The sequence below is a fragment of the Delphinapterus leucas genome, chromosome 8, assembly GCF_059928025.1.
Source record: "Delphinapterus leucas isolate spDelLeu-1000000601 "Yukka" chromosome 8, BTC_Dleu_Yukka2, whole genome shotgun sequence".
Taxonomy (NCBI): domain Eukaryota; kingdom Metazoa; phylum Chordata; class Mammalia; order Artiodactyla; family Monodontidae; genus Delphinapterus; species Delphinapterus leucas.
This window is the reverse complement of record NC_143136.1, coordinates 54,315,719-54,339,511: the sequence shown is the minus strand read 5'-3', so window position 1 is coordinate 54,339,511 and position 23,793 is coordinate 54,315,719. Positions and strand designations below refer to the sequence as shown.

Sequence of the window (23,793 nt, the reverse complement as noted above, 5' to 3'; positions counted from 1 at the left end):
AATTTAGTCCATTTACACTTAAAAGTAATTATTGATAGGTATACACTTATTGCCATTTTGTTCATTATTTTCTCACTATTTTCATAGTTCCTTTCTGTTTCTCTCTTCTCTTGTGTTTTTGTGGTTTTCTTCAGTGTTATGTTTAGATTTCCTTCTCATTTTCTGTTGTGTATTTACTATAGGTTTTTTTCCTTGTGGTTACTGTGAAGTTTATATATAACACCCTATGTAAATTGTAGCCTGTTTTAAGTTGGTAGCAACTTAAATTTGAACATTTCCCAAAGCATTACCTTTTTATTACCCGCCCCCACATTTTATACTTTTGATGACACATTTTACATTTTTTATTTCATGCATCCCTTAACTAATTATTATAATTCTGGTTAATTTTACTATTTTGTCTTTTAAGCCTCATGCTTACCTTAAAAGTGATTGATCCACTATCTTTATTATATATTTACCTTTTCCAGTGAGATTTTTACTTTTGTATGTTTTCTAATTATTAATTAGTGCCATTTATTTTTAGCTTCAACATTTCTTATAAGGCCAGTTTAGTGGTAATGAACTTCTTTAGCTTTTGCTTATCTGGTAAACTATCTTTCCTTCAATTCTGAATGATAGCCTTGCTGGGTAGAGAATTCTTGGTTGGACTGTTTTTTCTCTCAGCACTTTGAATATGTCATGTCACTCCCTTGTGGCCCGTAAAGTTTCTACTGAAAAATCTGCTGATAGCCTTATGAGATTTCCCTTGTATATAAGTTGTTTTTCTCTGGCTGCTTTTAGGATTCTCTCTTTATCCTTAACTTTTACCATTTTAATTATAATGTGTCTTGGTGTGTTTTGCTTTGGGTTCATCTAATTTGGAACTTTCTTGGATTCCTGAACCTGGATGTCTGTTTCCTTTCCTGGATTATGAAAGTTTTTGGCCACTAATTCCTCAACTGAGTCTTCTGATCATTTCTCTCTTCTTCTAGAACCCCTATAATGTGGATATTATTCCTCTTGATGTTGTTCCAAAGGTCCCTTAAGGTATCTTCACTTTCTAAAATTCTTTTTTCATTTTGCTGCTCTATCTGGTTGAGTTCCATTGCCTTGTCTTCCAGCTTGCTGATTTGTTCTTCTACCTCATCCAGTCTGCTGTTGAACCAGTCTGGTGTATTATTCAGTTCAGTTATAACTTCCATTTGGTATTTTCTTATATTTTCTATATCTTTATTGTAGTTCTCACTGTGTTAATCCACTTTTTCCCTGAGTCTAGTGAGTATCTTTATGACCATAACTTTGAATGCTTTATCAGGTAAATTGCTTATTTTCATTTTGTTTAGGTCTTTTTTTCTGAGGTTTTCTCTTGTTCTTTCTATTGTAACATATTCCTCTGTCTTCTCATTTTGTGTAATTCTCTGTGTTTGTTTCTGTGTATTAAGTAAATCTGCAAACTCTTCCAGTCTTGAAGGAGTGGCTTTATTTAGGAGATGTCCTGTGGGGCTCAGAGGTACAATCCTGCCTGTACACCAGAGCCTGGTGCTCAAAGGGTGTCCCCTCTGAAGGCTCTGTTTGCCTTCTTGTTGTGGTGGAGCCACAGCTGCTGCTGTGATGCACTGGTGAGTGGTGCTGGCTCCCAGACAAGCTACGGGGTCCAGCCATGGCTGCTGCACTTGATGGTAGGTGGGGCTACTGGTTGGCTGGCTGAGAGGACTAGCTGAGGTGCAGAGGTGGGTGATGTTCTCAGTGGGGCATGCCTACTGGCACTAACAGGTTAGAGGGAGAATTTCAAAATTTGCCTGCCAGTGCTGCATTAGCAAGGTAACCTGAGGTTGCAAAAATGTCTGCAGGGAGAATTCCAGCTGGTTCCTGCCTCTCTGGCAGATGCTTCAAGATTAGTAAGTGGGTCCCCTTCACCTATGATCCATGCACTTTTCAATCTGATGGTTTTTTTTTTTTTTTTTGGTGGTGGTTTTCAAGTTGAGTGAGTCTGCAGGTAGGCCCCTTAAGAGTGAGTTTTCCATTCTCTGCAGTCTATAGTTTTCTTGGACATATTCCCTGTTGGTTTTCAAAGCCAAACGTGCTTTGGGGGCTCATTTCTCTGGTGCAGGATTTAAGGGTTGAGATGCCTAGTGTGGAACTCGAATCCCTCACTCCTCATGGAAAGGATCCATAATGTTGTGATCCCTCCTGATTGTGGACTGCTGTGGCTGAGGTGTGGTTTTTTCCCCTTGGTGAGACCTTATCTCAGTCCTCCTACCTGTCTCAATGCTGTCCTTTTATCCTGTGTTGTGGAGGCTCTGCCCATTCAGTTTTCAGGTAACTTTCTGAGGGAATTATTCCATATGTAGTTGTAGATTTGTTGTGTCCATTGGGAGGAAGTGAGTTCAGGATCTTCCTATGCTGCCACCTTGAACCCTCTCCTCTTGCATTTATATTCATCAGGGATACTGCCCTATAGTTTTCTTAAAGTGTTTTTTGCAGTATCCTATAGATTTTGGCATGTTGTGATTCCACTTTTTTTTTTAGGGCATTTAAAAATTTCCTTCTTGATTTCTTCTTTGCCTCATTGGTTGTTCAGGAGATTCTTATTCCTACTTTTTTTTTTTAATTTAAATTTTTTTTCCATTTAGACCTATGTTTTTCTTTTTTTTTATTTTGGCTGTGTTGGGTCTTCGTTTCTGTGTGAGGGCTTTCTCTAGTTGTGGCAAGCAGGGGCCACTCTTCATCGCAGTGCACGGGCCTCTCACTATCGTGGCCTCTCTTGTTGCGGAGCACAGGCTCCAGACGCGCAGGCTCAGTAGTTGTGGCTCACGGGCCCAGTTGCTCCGCGGCATGTGGGATCCTCCCAGACCAGGGCTCGAACCCGTGTCCCCTGCATTAGCAGGCAGATTCTCAACCACTGTGCCACCAGGGAAGCCCGTCTTCTTCCTACTTTTAAAATCACTTTTGTCTACTTTGGTTTGTAGATACCTGGACAAGACAGGAGGGTGATTTGGCTGTATCATCAGCCACCCATAGGTCACAGGGAGATTTGACTGAATGGGCCCAACAGTCCAGGTCAAACAGGTGGTAGAACAAATAATATGGTTAATTTGAGTTATTACTCAACTCAGGAAATTTGAGTTATTACTGCAATGTGATATCCCCTCTCACCATTAGCATCCACAGACTGGTTAGGTTTGAGGACATATGAGTTATGTATTTGGACAGTTTCCTTAATTTTCTCTTTCATGGCTGTCAGGAGGCCTGGAAAAGTAACACGGCTGAATCAAAGGCACATTTTAATCAAACTGAAGTATGAATTCAAACTCATTTCTTTAAAAACAGAACTTTGAGATTAAGGAATTGGAAGGAAGCTTTTTGGTTCAGAATGTATGCTCCAGAATAATAATGAAGAGGGTGAATTTTATTTAGAATCTCTCCCCAGAATTCCATCTCCTAAGTATATTTGGATGTGAAAATTTTGCAGAATAAAACAGGCAGACCAGCTCATGGGGAATTGCAAGGCAGAGGTCTTTGTACCTGTTTTTGTAGCCTCACAGTCTCTGCTCCTTCCTGGTCTCCTCTGCCATGGGCCCCTTGCCTCAGTGCCATCCACTCCTGCCCTTACCTGGTTATTAACCACTTCCCATCAGGGGGTTCATAATCTAATGTGTTAGTTGATGCTGACTTAAACTATGGCTCCTTTTAGATGAAGCTGCATTGAGAGGAGTCTCTTGACAAGAAAAGATGGCATTTTTACATTCAGAGAGTAGACCCTCAGAACGCAAACCTGTGGTCTTGTCCTCTCTCTCTCCCCTATCATCACACTTGTATCCCTTAGAGAAAAGCCCTGTAAAATGGTCAAATGGGTTAAAAACAAAACACAACAAAAACTTGATGGCATATTAGATTCCATGCAAATATTCATTTATTTTTTCAACAAAGCACTTCTGATGTTCCAGGCATTGATTTAGGCACTAGCAAAACAATGGGGAGGAGACCCAAATTCCTTTGCCCTCAAAGAATTTGCAGTCTAGGAAGCTCACAGAAAAAAATTTCAATATAGGGCACTGCTCATGTGCCAGCTAACCTCTTATGAAAGAGTTTATGATTTCATATAATTACCAGAGAAACACTTTCAGGTATTTCCAATTGTTAATCTCATTTTATTAGGGAAACTGACCTAGATACATTAAATAACTTATCCAAAATTATGAGGTTAATATGGCTTAACTCATGTCAACCCAACACCAAAAACAAGATTATTAACCACTGGCTCTAGACTGTAGAGCCAAAGCTTGTATAACTCCAAAGCAAACTTACAAACTGAAAAATTATACAGCCAACCCATAAACAACATGGGTTTGAACTACATAAGTCCACTTACGTGTATTTTTTTTCAATAAATATGTACTACAGTATTACAAAGTCAGCACTTGGTTGAATCCACAGATGTGGAACTGTACATATGGAGGGCTGACTGTAAAATTATATGAGGATTTTCAACTGCAGCAGAGGGTTGGTGCCCCTAACATGCATATTGTTCAAGGGTCAACTGTATATTAATAATTTCCAGGTAAGCGCTACACTTGCAAATTCTTTTTACCATCAATCTGACCACAAGAGAGAATTGGTTGTGGTTTGCTAGTCTGGGGATCTGGGTTCTTGCTTCAGTCTATTTCATCTGTCATTAATGTTGATACAACATGCTGTTCTTGTACATCTTTATTTATCCCATGGGCTGGGCCCTGTTATGTGTGTGCTTTACACTTTATATGGAAATATTCTACTATAAATATACTTTATATATTTATACTGTAATAGTACAATTATTATTCTCCTCTTCTTGCAAAACTTCATGTTGTTTCTCCATTTTCTCCTACCCTTCCATTTTCACTATTTTCTGGCTGTTTTGTACTTCTCTCTTATACTTTTTCTTCTCTGCATTCTGCATACCATCTTGTTCTTTCTCTCCATGCTGTATACTGTGCCCATTCAAGTAATACAATCTACAGCTACTGCTTCTTCACTTCCCTTCTTCTTTTGTCTTAATCATCTTTAAGCATATAACCTTTTCTCTTCATTCCTTTAAATCTGCTGACACCTATACTCATCCAGGGATTTTTTTCTTCACTTACTTATGCCACGAAAAAAAATTCTTTCAGTACAAAAGAGCTGCTTCTATGTGATGCTATTAAAAAGGACTTTTGATTTCTGTTTTGTTTTGAAAGCAGTCCTAAAAGCAGTGTGGTAATGGCAAAAGAATAGATATACCAATCAGCAGACAGAACAGCAAGCCCAGAAGCAGGTCAGGAAACTTAAGAACTTATTTTCAAGGGAGTATCAGAAATTAATGGGCGAGATAGATTATTCAATAAGTAACGTTGACAACATTTGATGTTTGGAAAAATCTATCATATTAGATCATTATCTCATATCATGTGCCAATTCTTTTGTATTTAAAAGTGAAAAATTAAAACTGTACAAGAGGAACAAAATTTAAGCTGAAGGAGCAGGACTTAAGCTTTAAGGCAATGTAAGAAATCAAAAAGAAGATTGGTTAAGATTTCACCATAAAAATAAACACACTAACATCACCAAAATTCATGAAGATTAAAAAAAAATGACAAACTAGGAACAATACTGCTCCAAGTATGATAAAGGATTATTAAAAAACTTCTACAAACAAATAAGAAAAAAGGCTAAGACTCCAGAGGAAAAGTACACAAATAACCGGCAAATCATCAAGGGGAAACACAATAAATAATACCAAATTATTAAATTATTTTCAGCCTCACTGGCAGTTAAAGAAATGTAAATAAAATGCTTTTTTCAAAAATTTGCAAAGACTTTTAATAAATAACACTTCGTGATGGAAGGAGTGCCGTGAAATGGGCATGCTAGCTTTTGATGGGAACCATAAATTTGCTTCTGGAAAGCAATTTAATCATAGCTATCAAAAGTCCTAAAATATGGATACATTCCAATCCAATACTTCCACTTTAAGGAATCAATCTCAAGGATAGACGCAATCAGTTAAATACAAGAATGTTGACTGCAGCATTACTTATCAAAGCATTAAGAAAGAAAGAAAGAAAAAGAAGGAATGAACTAAAATGTTTTGCTTAATAGTAATAATAGTTCAATTACGGTATCTACTTATCATTGAATATTACACAGCTATTGACTTGCACTGGAAAAAAATTAATAAAGGGAAATTTTTATGTTACAATGACTGTAAAAAGCAGAAAATAAAGTTGAATAATTGTATAATATTGTTAGGTAAAATACAAAGGAAATGCATCAAATATAAACTGTATATTTTCTGCATTGACAAATTATGGGCAATTTTTAATTTTTAATATTTTTCTCTATTTCCTAGGGTACTTTTTAAAAACAATAACTATACTTTATTCTTATATTTAAACAGAATTTTAAAGAATAAAGCAAAAAGGGACAGTTGACCACAATCATCACTCAGTTTCCAAATAATGAATGAGATTATGTTCTAAAAATCTACTGGTAGGTCAGTTGTTCATAAATTGCAACATACAATAATATTAATACTAACTAAGTCTCTAGGCCATCCAACAGAGTAATTTACTTAATCCACAATGTAGCTGAAGAAGACCAATTGCATTTTAATCGTTTTGGTGGGAAAATATGTCCCCAGTTCTAAAAGAATACTCTAGGAAAGCCTGGTCCTGTCATCACTACAGGACTTCCCCGAAGATTCAACTGTGTAGACAAGTGGGTAGAGCAAATAGTCCTATTCTGAGAGTGTTCTAGATACAAGAATAAAACAGATTAGAAAGAAAGGAAAGTCAAAGGTTGCTGCTGACTCTTTCACGTTCCCTCCCAGACTTTATTTTGACTAAGGATAGACACTGGCAATATTACTTATCTTCAGAGATTTGGAGGAACGCATCATCCTGGGATTGAGGTACTTGACCCTTCCGATACAGGCATGGCTTCATTAGCATCAACCTGCAGCAACAGAGTTATCATTGAAATTTTCAGAGTATTTTCTTTGCTTACCCATTCTTAAAATGGATCTTTGTCCAATACAAAATGATTTGTTTGAAATAGACCTGAAGAGAGGGATGTAAGCAGATTTAAATGCACATTGTTTTCTCAAGGTATTTAAACCCATGATGTTATCTTCTATATATCTGAGATATTAAGACTTCAATGAGATTTACTTTTTGTAGCATTGTGAAAATAAAAAAGGTATATTCAGTTTTAAAATTCTATCCCCCCAGATCTTTTTTTTCCTACTTCACCTTTGTTTCAACAGATATTTCAGAATATACTTACTAATACTTGCTAGGCATTTAATATTTAGAAGCTCTTTAAAAATACTCATTTTAACAAAAAAAATCAGAAAATAAAAGTAACAAACGTAAGAAAATTATGATGACCTATTAATTCCACACCTCAAAGATAACTTATTCAAGTTCTAAAAAGTTATTTTTATTTTTAAAATGGAATAATATTTCTATAGTTTTGGAACCTGTATGTTTTCACCCAATAATATACCATAAATATGTTTCTTTTCAATAGACTTTTACCAATTTCAAAAAACATACTTCTGTAACAACAACATAATACTTTAACCTTACAGAATAAGCTTATTCAAACCTTTGGACTGTTTGCAATTTTTTATTCTTATAAACATATTTATAATTAAATCTTTTCAAGATTAGACTCTTTAAGTGGAAGTTAAAATTCCAAAGGCAGCTAAGTTACAGTTTGGTGCAGTGCAAGGCCATTTAATAAGGGAGTATGATTTACTAACCATTACATTTTATTTAATCATGGTTACAAACTAACTTTTATGCTTATTGTTCACTTTTTTCCCAGTTTTTCCACCTATTGTTTTTTAGATACTTTTTTGACTTCTTCCTATCACTGTAATTCTCTTCCTCTTGGTCCTGGCAAAAACTGGGTATTTCTTGTGCTTATTTTAACTTTCACATAAGAGTTTATGCTTATGAGAATACTTTTGGGTAGATTTTATGCAGAAGGTGGAACAACTTTGTGGATACATGTGTCTAATGGGAAATCTAGAGATGTGGGTGGATACTGTAGCTAGTAAAATGAAAATATTAATAATAAAGGTACATTCTTTTTCATACACGTATTTTGCTTGTATGTTGAACTGTCACTCAAATGTACCTAACTTCATTGGACAAGGTATAAGGCATGCCAACTTCCAAATTCTGGCAACTCTAAACTCCTGGTAGCCATTCTGGAGCTGCTACTATGTATAGCATAATATGATTAATTGTGTTATTTTTAAATACAGCTAACTTTGTTCTAATATGCATTCCCCAGTCCCAAATACACATTCGCCTTTTCAGTCTTAAAAATGGACTTCTTGAGGGACTTCCCTTGTGGTTCAGTGGCAAAGAATCCGCCTTCCAATGCAGAGGACGTGGGCGCGATCCCTGGTCAGGGAACTAAGATCCCACGTGCCCCAGGGTAACTAAGCCTGCACAGCACAACTACTGAGCTCGCACACCTCAACTAGAGAGACTGCTTGCTGCAAACTACAGAGCCCACGTGCCCTGGAGCCTGCTCACCACAACTAGAGAAAACAGGATGCCACAAGTAGAGAGAAGCCCGTGAGCTGCAGTGAAGAGCCCGTGCGCCGCAACTAAGACCCAACATAGCCAAAGATAAAAATTAAAAAAAAAAAAAAGGACTTGGTAGGAACAAATTTAACTACTACCTACCGTGATGAGAACCTAACAACTTCTGACACAGTAGGACTTAGAGAAAGCCCTGAATTTCTGTGCCAAGCCTGTGGGAAGGTAGGATGGGGGCTATTGACAAGGGAAGGAGAAGCACAAGGGAAAGTGTGCTTAGCCTCTGTCTTCTAAGACTCCAGATTATTTCAGAATAAAGGAGTTGCATTTTCATTTTAATCAAAGATTTCAGAGAATATTGCTAGAAAAAATTTAAAGTTAAAAAACTAATTTGAATAGATTCAGAAATGCAGAATTCATCAGATTATGTTATACAGACCCGTATGACTCAATTCTCCCTAGATGGGATGAACAATCTTTATTAACAGAAACCAAATTTATTGTCCAAAGTGATAACATACAAAGAAATACATATCAAAATCTGTTGCCATGAATTATAGTTTTTAACATTTTCATTACATTTACAATATGTGTGGAACATTATAAGGATTTACAGTAGAAGCCAAATATCCCAGCCCTTAAAAATCAAATAGGAAAGACTGTATGAATCATACATAAATATCTTTGAACACAAGCATTGGAAACATACATATGATTATAATTTTATAGCCTTATACAGGTAACCACTATATGTAACAGAACAGGCAGAAAGGGTAAGACAAACGGGATAAAAGTCACTGGGGTGTGAAATAACTATAGCTGGGTGGTACAGAATAAAAAGACAATATTGAAAATATGATTTGTAAAGGCTAAAATGTCCTGCAAAAACATAGCTATCCCCTGTGCACAACTGTGAGGTAGAATTCTCCCCACTACGTTTTCTGGTTTCTTGACCACCATTTGGGGGATTTTCCTGTCCAGATGGTTCACTCTCACATTGCTGTACCCGGGAATGACTAGTAGTACATGTTCTTTACTACCGCCATTGAACAGAATCTTTTCTGTTCAGTTATCAGTCTTATTTTACCTACTGAAAACGGGTGGCAAAAGTTAGTAACATAAACTAATGCTGTTTCTTCTAGTTAATATATCACCATGCTTGGGTAAGTACTTTAATCTTTTAAGGAGTTAAATTAATTCTAAAATTCCAGGGATAGGAACCATTTGGGGAGCTGTTTCGGGCAGACAGGCATTTGCTTCCCTCAGCACCAACTGCCAACCGTGAAGAATGCCATTTTTACCCCAAACCCACTTCTAATACTTCAAATGTGGGTCATAAAAATAGTTTACACCTTTCTACACATTCAAAATATGGTGAAAATCCAGGACACAGCACAACCACAATGAAAAAAGGTATGGCAGTTTCTTTTAAAACTACCCTGTGACACAGAAATTCTAATCCTAGGTATTCACTCAAGAGAAATGAAAGATTACGTTCACGTAAGACTTACGTTAAGAATAATCGTAGCAGCTTCATTCATAATTGCCAATACTGGAAACTGCCCAAGTATTTATAAATAGGAAAGTGAATAAATAAACTGTAATATAGTCATAGAATGGAATACTTCTCAGCAATAAAAAAGGAACGAACTACTGAAACACCCAACCACATGGATAAATCTCCAAAACATAGTAAATGAAGAAGCCTTCTAAGAGTACATGCTGTGTGACTCTACTTATACAAAGATCTAGAATGCACAAATCTGATATACAGTAGAATAAAGAAGAGGATGCTTGTGGGGACAGGGGGCGGGGGGAACAAGGACTGACTGGAATGGCCATATGGGAATTTTCTGGTAACATTTTATATCTTGATAGCACTGTATGCATTTGCCGAAACCCAGCAGATACACACTTAAGATTTATGCATTTCACTGTATGCTAATTTTACATAAAAGTAAAAATGTAAGCAAACATTGAATTCTAGTTAATGATATGTATGCTAAAGTATTTAGTAGGAAGTGTGTAGATTTCTGAAATTTAAAATGCATCAAAAATAATCTGGATTGATGAACTGATACATGGATAGGTATGTGATAAAGCATAATGCTAACTAGCATCTGGGTGGTGAGTACACTGTAAAATTTTAACTTTTTTATATTTGAAAAATTTTACAATAAAATGTTGGGGGGAAAAAATCCAGGGTGCAATGCTTGCCAAATAATGTCGCTGAGAATTTCATCATTGATCTCATAGCAACATAACCATCAAATTCATCCAAACAGTGTCAACTTAGAAACTTAAGAGTTTGTGAAAGGATATTCCTGAGTGTGAGGTGAGCAATCAGTTTTCAAATCTATGCTGACTGAAAATTGTCAAAGTGATACTTCGATCTCCTCATACCTTAATAAAAATAATACATACACTGATAGTATATTCTGAGCAAGTTTGTTGGCTTGTAGACTAACATAAGAGTTAAGATGAAAAAACATTAAGGGAAAAACCAAGCATAGACATTTTTACTGACTTCTAAAACAACCAGGGTAACAATAATAGAAGAGATGTGTAGAACCGAAACATGATGTGAGGCTTGATCATGGTGAACAGGTCTCTTTTTCTGAATGGAAGGACATCTGAACCGTCCTCCTGTCTCTTCAGGGAGCAACACATTTGGGGACACCCTAAAGAGATGGCATTTGACTTGTAAATACTTCTGAAGTGGCACCTTGAGAGTCACCAAGAATGGCTTCAGAATTTAGCCTTTTGACAGAAACAGTTTTCTACATGCCTTGGATCCATAACAACGCTGCTCATAATACCTAAAGCTGGTAACTATTTTTAGTTATTTGCTAAGAATTCCTGTATCATGATATGTGGGTATTATGTGTATTGCCTCCTAAGAGTTTTCTAACAAAAATAATCTTGATTCTTTTAAAATTTTACTTACTGCTTTCACACTACGTAGTCATGGTTCTGGCTTTCCTGTGATCTCTTAAGTTCTTCATGTTCTAGTACAGGCTCTGCTTTTTCTTGAAGCACACGGACTAGTTTTGACATGTTTTCAAGTCTGCTTTAAAATATTACGGTCGTGTTATTCAGCATATCTAGGACGCTTTTCAGTCTTAAAACATTCCCCCTTATTTATGCTATTTCATGGAGCACCCTTAGTTCTATCAGCCTCTATTACAGGACCAGTCTTTTTCTGTTATTATCACTACCCAAGTTTACCAGGATTATTCTTCTCTAACCATAACAGCACTAACGGTGGTCAGATTCATGCTCTTGTTTCTATAGGTTGGTGCTGACTCACTAAGATCCTAAGTATGATTTTTACTTACTTTCTTATTTATTGATGGAACTGTGTCGTGTCCTGTCAACCTCAAAGTAGATGATACTCCTCATTTGTCCTCCATCTGGCTGGCCTATCATCCTGTCATAAAAGAGTTAATTTGTCAGATTTAAAAGGCTTGCTATTTACTGCCAAGCTCGTTGACCCCACCCTTGGCATTTTCAGTGTATAGAATGGAGGGAAACGGAGCGTTGGGAGGTGAGCAGACAAGGTTCCCTTTCCCCCAAGACCCCATGCTTCCACCTGTGACAAGAGCAAGATTAAAGAATGCTCCATTTTCTATTCTGAAAAGATAATACCTTCCACATTGAAAGACATTTTGGCTTTCAATACTTTTTAACATGATTGTACTTCATTCTTAAAATTATTTGATATGATTTCTCTATTTTACAGATCCAGAGAAATTTAGTGATTTTTTTACCAAGGTCAGTAAATGGCAAAGCCAGACTTTGAAGTCAGGTATTTAAACTCCAAACTCTTTGCATTATATTCACTATAGTTTTTATTTTAACCTTTATGATCTTTCCTCTACTATTCTTGCCATTATTCATGTAACTTAGCTAAAACTAGATTTTCTGTAGCACACACTAAAGTCAAATAATGTCAGGTGTTTTATCTGTGCTTCATTTTGCCTCATCAAGGTATTCATTGCCCTACATACCAAGAGCGTATTTTCCACTCCCATCTGGAGCTTTTTATTTTTAGAACTGAAAGTTAACACTGGTTAAGTTTGCTAATTAGGTTAACTGGTCAGCTATGTTCCAGCCCATCTTCGTACTCCTAGAGAATTTTTCCTTTCAAGGTTTAAGCAAAGACATCCCAATCATAGAACTCTTGTCATTGATGATATTTACTGATGTTAATTTCCTCTACCGTTTTCAATAGGCTCAAGATGGGGAGGACTTTAGCAATTATAGTATGCTTGGTTTTTAGTAACCACAGTATTTTATTGCGGTCCTGTGAGGATGGGAAAAGTACACAGTAATTTCCAATCTCTCTGGCAGAGAACTTACAGTGTAGTAGAAAATTCTGAATTCTTTCTCCAAATGCAGATGGTACAGTGAGACAGGTTCACAATCAATCATGACATTTGTTACAGTGGGTTTATGTATGATTTACTCAGCACCATCAGAAAAGTAACTGTCACGTTCACATTAAGGAGAATGCACTAACTATAATAATAATACACTAAATAGCACACCCCACCCATGAACTGACAGGGTAATGAAACAAACGACAAACACGTTAATACTAGGTAACGCTTTGGAGCACTGGCCAATTTAAAGGCCTGTGAAGTGAGAGAAATATCCAACCTTCTACACAGCAAGGAAGCCTAGAACTGCCACTGATATCTTAGTTGGCAGGCTGAGCAGTTTCATCAACATGACCAATGAGTTACAAGAGTAGAACAAGGTCACCAACAATGAGGACTGGGAATAAAGTCAATTTCATCTGAAATGAAGTTATCATCTTCGCATATCATAACTCTGCCGGGTTAGACTTGTGTGAAGAACAGAGGCCAAAACTGTCCTTAGATATGGAGCTTACACGGGAACAAGTACATGACATGAAGACAAAAGGCAAAAAAACAAAACAAAATGAAGCTGGCCCAATTAACATTTCAGTAATTCCCTGAGATGAGCTAAAGTAATGTGGCAAGTTGCAGCATATACCAATTAGAAATGATGGTTCTTTCTCCGTTATATCTGCGGGGCTAATGTTAATTTATGATGTACAAAGAACTTGTCATTTCAAACAGACTGCAATCACTTCCTTCACAGGTACTCCAAGTGAACTATGACCTTATGAAAAAAATCACATTAGGGCACTGTTGGGTTTTCATTCATAACTGTCTATGTGTATATGGATATACAAATAGAAAGTAGCAGCACAGTTACAAATGAAAAGCAACAGTATTTATTATGTGATAAAAACATATTCATCTTCATTTGAACTACTCAAATTACAAATATTTCCAGATGTGCCTTATTTCGCTCTTGCTGTAGACAGGATAGCTTAAGGCATATAAAATTAACTCATTTGACAATCAGTAGGCGAGTTGATGGTAGAACTAAAGAGTCTCTTTACTTACAGTCAAATTCCTTTCTGGCAAAGTCTTAATAAAAACATTCGAATTCTGTGAAATTCAGTAAGAGAAATAGATATTGAATGCAACTAAGTATCTAAATTAGCCAGTATTTAAAATACCAAATGACTTCCTGATGAATAGATTCACTCATAAGTCAGTCCTAACTTTAGGAAATCTGTTTAAAACATACTTCAGACTACAATACAAGAGGGATTATTACTAATGCCTACAACAGACCATTCACATACAGGGGAACTGAGAAACTATTATGCATGAGCAAAAGGCTGGGAAGAGGAGAAGTCAGGCCCAAAAGATTCCTTCCCTCAAAAGAGCTTATAATGTAGCAGGTACAGACATAAACAACTGTAGCGCGTGGTCAGCACCATCATGAAGACTGAAATGAAGAATCACAAACATTTACACTCACAAAAGTTAAGCCCTAAAAGACTGAGGATTATCGAATATAGAAAAACCTTCCTGGATGTTCTCAGAGCAGTGGCAGCATGAGAGGGAACAGCTGAATGTGGCCCCAGATTTTCTGGCATGTCTGACTATTAAAAAAAGGCTGCATCTTTTACCAAAATTACTCCAAGAGGCGAAAGGTGGAAAATATGATAAATAACTTCACCTAGGTTGGAATGTCAAGTAGGTAGCTGAAAGTACAGGCTTAGAATTTTGGACCAGATATGTAACCCAGGACACTGGGATAAAATAGAAACCCTAAGGATGAGATACTTCCAGAAGCATTCTGAAGACAGAATCAGAGAGAGCACATTTTAGTAGATGCATTTTAAGTAAGAGTTATGTGACTGGACTCAGTTACAGCAGAGGATAACATCTTCAAGGGAGGAGACACTGTCTAGGAAAGGTTGCTCAATGGTATAAATGCTGCAGAGGCAAAGAAGGATAAGGGATGCAGACTGAGAAAAAAAAGTCATTCAATTCGGTAACTGGGAGCCCATTGAGAACCACTGCATTGCTGGTCTGTGTAAAACCAGACTGCAAGGTGCTGAGCAGTGAGTGATGAGGGTGCAGGGTCAATGGATATGGATTTCTCCAAGAAGTCTGGCAGTGAAAGAAGGCTGGAGAAACCAGCAGGCTCAGAGGGAGCTTTTTGCATTAGAAGATACACGAGCATTTCTGTAGACAATGAAAGGAACCAGCATACAATTCTTTGCATAATTTTGTATTGATCACAGACTACAAATTGTTTTTAATCTTTCTCAAAAACATTTTCTGAAATAAAAATTAAAAATTATGTTTTTACCATTTAAACTTAATATAAACTTAAAAGCACTAACATTTTATAAATTTTATTTCTAAAAGAGTTGTACAATTTTTGTTGTTATACCACTTCAGAATCTTGCTTCTAGTCTATGTTGAGAAATTTAATTTTATTAACAATTGCTATTTTAGCTCCTGAAAGATTACTCTGATATAAAGGATTACACTTAAGTAACTATGTAGGCCTTCTTCCCCAGCCCTCCTCCCCCAGAAACAAACTATCTTCAGGGTAGTTAATAATTTGGATAACATTTTTCAAGTTGAAGAAGAGAAAAATGAGAAATAGTATTCCATTATTCATAAGTTCTTAAAGATCTAAATTGTTCTTCACAATAATTTTTCATGATAAAACATGCTTATCTATTATATACACATGCTTACATATAAATTTCCTGGCTAAAATACATGCAACCAACATGAAAAAACAAATACTAAACCATCCTCACAATGCTAAGAATGCCCTTTTAAATAAGGCACTCATGTTTGGAAATAGATATAACCACCAAATTAAATAAGATGTTTAAAAGAAGCCTTTTATTAAGCACAAACAACTTTTATACATTATCAATACAAATAGGAAAATGTTTTTTAATGAATATGATATATCAAAAATCTGAAGGTTTTCTTCATACTGACACAATAAAAATAATCAATTTTGAAGGAGAATTACAAAGTAAAATTTTGAGGACACCACTGTCTACTAATAACAGTTTAACTATAGTCTAAATTTACTACATCACTTGGGGAGGAAGGGCAACCATTTTTTATGGAGAGAATTCCTAAACTCTTATTAGCACCATTCAAAGCTTATTATCAGTTATTCATCTACAAACTGACAGGTCAGGTAAAGCTTTAAAGCAAGTTTTCAGTGCAATGTTTACAGTTCCTTCTTTTAAGATACTTGGAGTCTATGGTCTCAAAGCATGTTAAATAATTCTGCCTTGGTAGTTACAAGATGTTAACACATGGAGAGAAACGTGTAATGGAAAGAAATGAGGCTTATCCTGGCTGTGAAATGCATCTTAACATATTGTAGCCGATGCTGCAGTATGCCAACGACATGCGGGATTATGAACTGCAGATCTGCGGGAAGAAGGCAGCTATTAGCTCTCTGTAGTCATCATTTCGGGATGTCTCAGCTGCTGCCTTTTGAGACTAACTAGTTTCATCCTGTCTCTGATGTGTTCTGCAGTAGAAGCCATGTCACTTGGACTCCCAAAATATTGTTCAGTTCTAAAAATCAAAACAGAAAAAGCCCAGTCAGATTAATACAAATCCATTGACTGTAGTGAATGCAAAAGGAAGCAAAAATTACCATAAAAATTACCTACGTGGTATGGTGTTAGTTCTTTTTGCAGACCATACTGTTTACCTCTGAGTAGCAATTTGGTAGGAGAAACATTTTTTAAAATGGCATAATATGTATTAAGACATGTTGAGAAAAATTTATTAGAAGTATAAATGTCCTATCATGTACACTTATGATAATCTCAATAAACCAAACAATTCAACAAATAAACAAAACAATGCAACAGTATAAATGTTATACTTTTAGCTTGGGGCCCATAAGCATACACAAATATAAAATTTGTATGTGTACTTCAGTGCCAAGGGCTACGGACACCAGTTGTCTAATATAGCTACCAAGTAAAATATCCGTTTAATGTTAAGCCATCATTTGGGACATTAATAGGTAAAATTATTTAATTTTATCCTATCTGCAAAGACACAGTATTCAGAGTCACAGAATCTTTTAGAGCTCTACGAGTTCTTGGAAATAATCTGGTTAAGCTCCTCATTTTTTAGATCAGAAAACTAAGACCTAGAAAATTAAATGACTAAGATCACACAGTGGAAAAAACAGAATTTGAACCTGGGTCTTCAAGCAGTGAATCCAGAGAGACCACCTAATTTCTTTTATTGTTCTAGGAGAATGTTACAAAAGATAAATCTGACTAAGCTTACTGTCCAACTTTACACAGCATAAACAAATTATCATATAAAAGGGAATGAAATAATAATCACAAATATTAAAGTTGTGAAATTAGAATATACAGCCCTAACTTACTCTTTTATCTTAAAAATGAAAATGACACATGAACTATTTGTAGAACACAGGAGGAGAAGCCCAAGCAAAAATACCAGGGGTAGATGCTCCTAGGATGACTTAAGTAGAATGAGAGCGACTTTATGTCAACTGGTTATGAAACACAGAAAAGAGATTTTGGCGAGGGGAGGGGGGGGTTCCTGGAATGGAACAACCAGAAGCACCCTACTAATACTGTTACCAGCTGAATTTATAAACTTTTAGATTTTATTCTCTTTTATACATTGGAGATATACATGACTTTAAGCTACTTCTAATTGTTCAAGTTTAGGTACGACTAGAGATTATCTAAGTACAGACTATGAATAGTATTTGTTCCTGGGCATAAAGTTATATCTTCTCAATATCAATTCCAAATCATCATTTGAAGTTCATGACACAGTAGTAGTGGCACTTACCATGTGTCACAATTGTTTTAAGTAGTTTATATACATGTAGCTCATTTAATTTCCTCGCTCTTGTAACCTGACGAGGTATGGAAAATATATCCCTATTTTTATTTTTATTTGTTTATTTTTTTGCCGTACGCAGGCCTCTCACTGTTGTGGCCTCTCCCGTTGCGGAGCACAGGCTCCGGACGCGCAGGCTCAGCGGCCATGGCTCACAGGCCCAGCCGCTTCGCGGCATGTGGATCTTCCCGGACCGGGGCACGAACCCGTGTCCCCTGCATCGGCAGGCAGACTCTCAACCACTGAGCCACCAGGGAAGCCCCATATATCCCTATTTTTAGATGAGGGAATTGAGGCACAGAAAGGTTAAGTGGCTTGCCCAAGACGTCATAGCTCATAAGTGGCGGAGCTGAGATTTAAACCCAACAAATCTGGATCCAGAGTCCACAATCGTACCCATTACACTCTGTTACAATGTAAGGATACCTGTATTCAATGGTTTGGTTTCTCTATTGTTTTATTTTTTATTTATTTATTTTTTTGCGGTACGCGGGCCTCTCACTGTTGCGGCCCCTCCCATTGCGGAGCACAGGCTCCGGACGCGCAGGCTCAGCGGCCATGGCTCACGGGCCCAGCCGCTCCACGGCATGTGGGATCTTCCCGGACCGGAGCACGAACCCGTGTCCCCTGCATCGGCAGGCGGACTCTCAACCACTGCGCCACCAGGGAAGCCCTCTCTACTGTTTTAATTCAACATCCTCTGGATTACTTCTAAATTATTTTTACTGAGAAGGTCTAGTTCCTTGTAGATAAAGCTCCTTCTGATTCATTTACTCGTCTGTTTATTTTCAAGAGGCTATTTCTTATTTTTATGATCAACTATTTGAAATGGAAAGGAATGTGAGAATCAGAACCCCATCATTTTACAAATGAAGAAATTAGGACTCCATACAGCACAGTGAAAAGAGAATGGATCTGGTGCTAGACAGACCTGAAACTATATTCTAATTCCACTCAGAAGCTGTGAAATCCTGAGGACCTTATTTAACCTTTCTGAGCTTTAGTTTCTTCATTTGTGAATCAAAATAATCATACTGCTCTAGCCCTGGTCAAAAGTAATTAAGGTGAAGTGTTTAACCTGGGGCTTGGTATATATTTTAAGTTACTAAACATTAGTTCCCTCCCCATCCCTTCCATGAATGAAGCCCAAAGTCACCCAGCTCCTTACCATCAAAGTCAAGGCGAGAACCCAAGATGTCAACCTAGTTGATGATCTTTATTCTACAACAAGCTATCAAGAGCAATAAATTTGACAGCAGCAAGTACCAATTGCTACTATTGTTAAGAGCCCAGTATGGATTTCTTTTCATTTTAAACTAACCTTTTATAGAAATTGAAAATGTGAACCAAAGCTAATTTACCAGGACTGTTAAGAAACAGACTTTCTTCTCTTGATAACCCTTTAAGACCTTACTGATAAAAACACAAATTGTAAGAACATGCACCATACCCATCAGGATAAACCACAGGAACAGTTAGTCTATCTAAAAGCGATTTCCCAACTGCTTCAATTTCATCAAATTGCTCCTCATCATTAATAGCTTCAGGCTCTTCCGGACAGTCTTGCAAAATCTGCAACAAATAAAAATGCAACATCAATCAAGAGACACAGAAAAGGAATCAAATTCATGCAAGTTTAGTAGATTGAAGGTGTTTTTGTTCTGTTCTTAGCATTGTCGTGTATGCCATTATAGAAGATTGATCAAAGCTGGCCTAAGAAATTCAAACAAAATGAAATACACAATCCCTACTAATAATATAACTGGAGTATAAAGAGGTTTATAGTGATTTCCAAGAAAAAAATAATACTAGACTACTATTTGGAATCTAAGCTCAAACTGTGCTTAAAAAGTAGTATTCTTTCATTCATTAAGTAACTATTTATTGAATACTTACTTTATGTTTATGTAGCAGCTTGGGATATGAATGAGATACAGATTTTGACCTCAAAGAGCTTACAGACTTCAAAAATGAAAGAAAATATAAATACATAACAACATATACTCAGAGTACAAACACATAACTGATGTGATTATCTAGCTAGAAACTTTATAGTTATTTTAAAAAGTGATCCACTGACCTGAGTTAAATGATGTAAGCAAACAAACAAAACAAAAATAACAACAAAAAAAGATGTAAATTCATTAAGGTTTTAATTCAAACACAGAAGTTCTACAGTCCTTGATATTATTTTTTCCTTAACTATTACCATTTAAATTTAAATGGTACAAAAGAAAATAAGGAAAGAAAGAAAAAAAATGCTGTGATTTGTAACAGTTAAGTCTACAAGTACAGACCCACACATAGTAGCCACTAAGTACATGTGGCTAGTGAGCTTTTGAAGTATGGCTAGTCCCAAATTGAGATGTTCTATGGGTCTAAGATACACTCCAGATTTAAAATAATAATACTAATTTTAAAAAATTACCTCCAAGAAAAAAACCTGCAAAATTTGGGGCAGAAGAAAGTATTTATTTTTACAACTTTTTTTGCATTATAGTTTACTTAATCCAATTATGTTTACTTCAGCATTACTCATAAAGGACATTTTCATATTGTAAAATTCTAGATTAAATTTAAATATTTTCCCAATCACTATCATTTGCTATACAAGTTGCTTATAGTTGTGGTTATATTTATGCTTACTGGTATAAAATACAATATGCTCAAAAGAAAAATAACACCTGATAACAAAAGGCTTTACATAGGTTGGCACAATAAAATAACTTAAAGAGTTTATTACAAGCATGATAAAGGCCATGTACCAGAAGAAATAAGAACATTAATTTTCTACGAAAAAAAGTCTCAACCATATTCATTCTTACATAACTTCTTAAAGAGATCTAGGTTTTAAAATGTCTTTGCAGATACATTTTTAAAGCACGATCCTAAAAAGTTATCAGTGGTGTTAGAAATCAGGCCAGTGGTCACCCCAGGATGGGCAGCAGAAGCAGGGTGATTAAAAGAGGGTGGAGAGCCTCTGGGGTACTGGTAACGTTCTGTTGTTTGAATAGTGCACTGATTATACAGGCATGCTCACTCTATGAAAATTCAGTGAGCAGAACATTTGAGCTGTACACTTTTCTATGTTAATACTATACTTCAATAAAAAGTTTTCATTAAAACAATCAGTAGATAAACAAGTCAAGCCATTTTGTGTACTTTCATTCATCATCACCAGGCCCATTTTACACTAAAACACTGACCTGTGGAGTTCAGTGACCAGCTCAAAAAGAGTTAACTGTGGACATTTCCTAACAAATGTACTGCATAACACAGACAGAAACTGCTTAATTCCTGAGGTTCCTGGCAATTTCTCTTCTGTTCTACAGACTAAGGCTATCACATTTACATCTTAGGTTTCTCATATCTTAAATTGTATTGAACATTCCCTACATATAAACTGTGATCGTTAAGAGATCAAAACAAAGTTAACTACTTAGTAAGACTCCTCTTTGGAATGGAAATATAAGGCTTGGGTGCTATAAATTTTCACTGTGCAGTTGAGAAAAAGGTTCTATTGAAAATTTGCCTGCATATTTCATTTTTGGTTTCTGGGACTAATGAATTCATTAACTAATAAATTCTAGAATGAATCTTTAAAGACAACACATTAAAAAAAAGCTATTTTTATCCTTACTCTCATAATTTTAGCTGGACAGTCTCTAAACATTATAAAAATCACAAATGACCTTTTAAAAAATTTATGACAATTAGTAGTAGTTGCCAAAGCAAAGTTTCCTTTCCTGGCATAATGAAACAGATGGGAGTCATGACACCTGAAAGAACAGACAGTACATTCTGGGCACCAGGTCTGGTGAGGAGAGACGTGCTATTGAGAGAGAGGACTACTGGATAGTTTCAACTCCTCTAACCACAGTCCTCTAGCACTGGTATGGCTTACTAAGAATCTGATTTGAACTTTCTAAGACAATACATTATATCTAAACAATCTTTAAACAATGAAATTAATATAAATTTTTAAAAAACAGACTAATAACAAAATTACAAGGTTAACATATTTTAAACGTACAAACACTACTGAAACTACATTTTTAAAAAAGCGAACCTTTTCAGCATTTGAGTGAAACGCAATAGCCATTTCCAGCCTATGTACCCTCTCTTCAGATGCTATCGTAAATTGTTTCCATACTCTGTTCAGTCGAGGAAGTGTATCCCCAGATGATCGAGAGGTGCAGCGCAAAGACTGGCACAGCACAACTGTGGCCTGTAGCAACTGTCTTCCATAGTCATAAGTGCTCTGAAAAAGAAAAAGTCAACATGAAATTATAATAAAAGAATTCTGAAAAGAGGGACGGGAAAGTGTGCAGGAGGACTGAGATGACAATTAAGCAACACTACTAGAAAGCAATAATGAGTAAGTCCACTGGCACTTACTGCTACAAACTGTCTGCATGCATAAATGATAAAGGGGAAGCAATACTTTCAGTTAATTTTTATTAAGTTTATTTCTTGTCTGGCTTCCCTCTCTTACTCTGTTTTCCCCACCTCGGTCTGCTCAACCATGACCCCCCCCCCCACACACAAAAAAAGGTTTGCTCCCTCATTGATCAAAACGAATGGGTGGCAAGTGGGCACTTTATATTACATACAGGAAACCACACTGTTACAATGTGAACTCAATAGTTAGGGAAAATAAATTAAGATACTTTTCACATGCAAAAAAAAAAAAATCTGTGTTGCTATGCTAACACTAGTGAGATGCAGAAACTAGGGTTTGTCATTTACTGATTTACTTTCGTGAATGAACAGTTACTGCCTAAAAATGTCATAATATATACCATAAATCAGAGGAAGCATACAGAACCTGTATTCAGGAAAACATAAACCCTCTCAAGTTTATGCAGGCTAGTTTTGATTCACCGGCTGACATTTTCTTAGTTCTGTAATATTTCTGGATTAACGTAACCAATCTTCTTGGACTTGGAAGGTTAAGTTACATTACAATCATGCAGAAAGCTACGCAAACACATAGCTTGTAGAAAAGGAAGATAACCAGTTCTGCACCTGGGCAACATCAACAAATTTTCTATGCTTCTCCAGTAGAACTTTCGTTTCCTGAGCATCATCACCCAGTCTGATGTGGGTCTTAAGAAGAGCATCCAGAAGTTCACTTAGCCATTCTACTGCCTAAACGAAAATAAATAACAGTGAAGCTGGATTCATAACTCTTTATGTCTTACGTCAAAACATCATATTTATATAAAGAAAGATTACTATCATGTGATTAATCCATTAGTTATAACCTTAATAGCTTATTTCATTCAATGCCAAGCTACATGAATTAATGACCTCTCCTCCCACTCAAAATTTTTAAAAATCTAAAGACAAGACCTATTAAAGAGAAGCACTCATTTAAAATTAACATTGCATGATTTATACTAATAGAACATCATGTGTTTATGTAATATAATCTTATTGGAATCTCATTATAGATTTATGTTACTACTTAAAATCATAAGTTTCTTCTATGTCAAGCTGGAATCATGTTCTTTGATGCTAACTATACAAAGATAGCAAATTGTTTATCTAGCTGAAAAACCTTCTTGTGGGTTAAAAAGCAATAAGCTACACCAGGCTTCATCCTGGGATGTGTAACTGACAACCAAATCAACAGTAATAAATAATACATAATCCCAATTTCTAGCTCAATAGAGCATTTCATTGAGAAGATAAGTCAAATGAGACGAGTAAGGGCTTCCCTGGTGGTGCAGTGGTTAAGAATCCACTTGCCAATGCAGGAGACACGGATTCGAGCCCCAGTGTGGGAAGATCCCGCATGCCACGGAGCAACTAAGCCCAGGCACCACAACTACTGAGCCTGCACTCTAGAGCGCGCGCACCACAACTACTGAAGCCCGTGTGCCACAGCTACTGAAGCCCGTGTGCCACAACTGAAGCCCACGCACCTAGAGCCCGTGCTCCACAACAAGAGA

The 23,793-nt window shown here is 36.3% G+C and overlaps 1 protein-coding gene across 1 annotated transcript in view; it reads right to left on the bottom strand.

Moving 5' to 3' along the window:
- Positions 1 to 1,416: 1,416 nt before the first annotated feature.
- Positions 1,417 to 23,793, bottom strand: part of SESTD1 (SEC14 and spectrin domain containing 1) — a 150,272-nt gene continuing 127,895 nt past the window's right edge. The window contains exons 15-18 of the mRNA XM_022570146.2: positions 22,865 to 22,987; positions 21,906 to 22,097; positions 19,287 to 19,408; positions 1,417 to 16,513 (exon numbers count right to left, since the gene is read on the bottom strand). Of these exons, the coding sequence (XP_022425854.1) occupies positions 16,384 to 16,513; positions 19,287 to 19,408; positions 21,906 to 22,097; positions 22,865 to 22,987 (567 nt within the window). The 3' untranslated portion in view covers positions 1,417 to 16,383. The remainder of the gene's footprint in view (positions 16,514 to 19,286; positions 19,409 to 21,905; positions 22,098 to 22,864; positions 22,988 to 23,793) is intronic.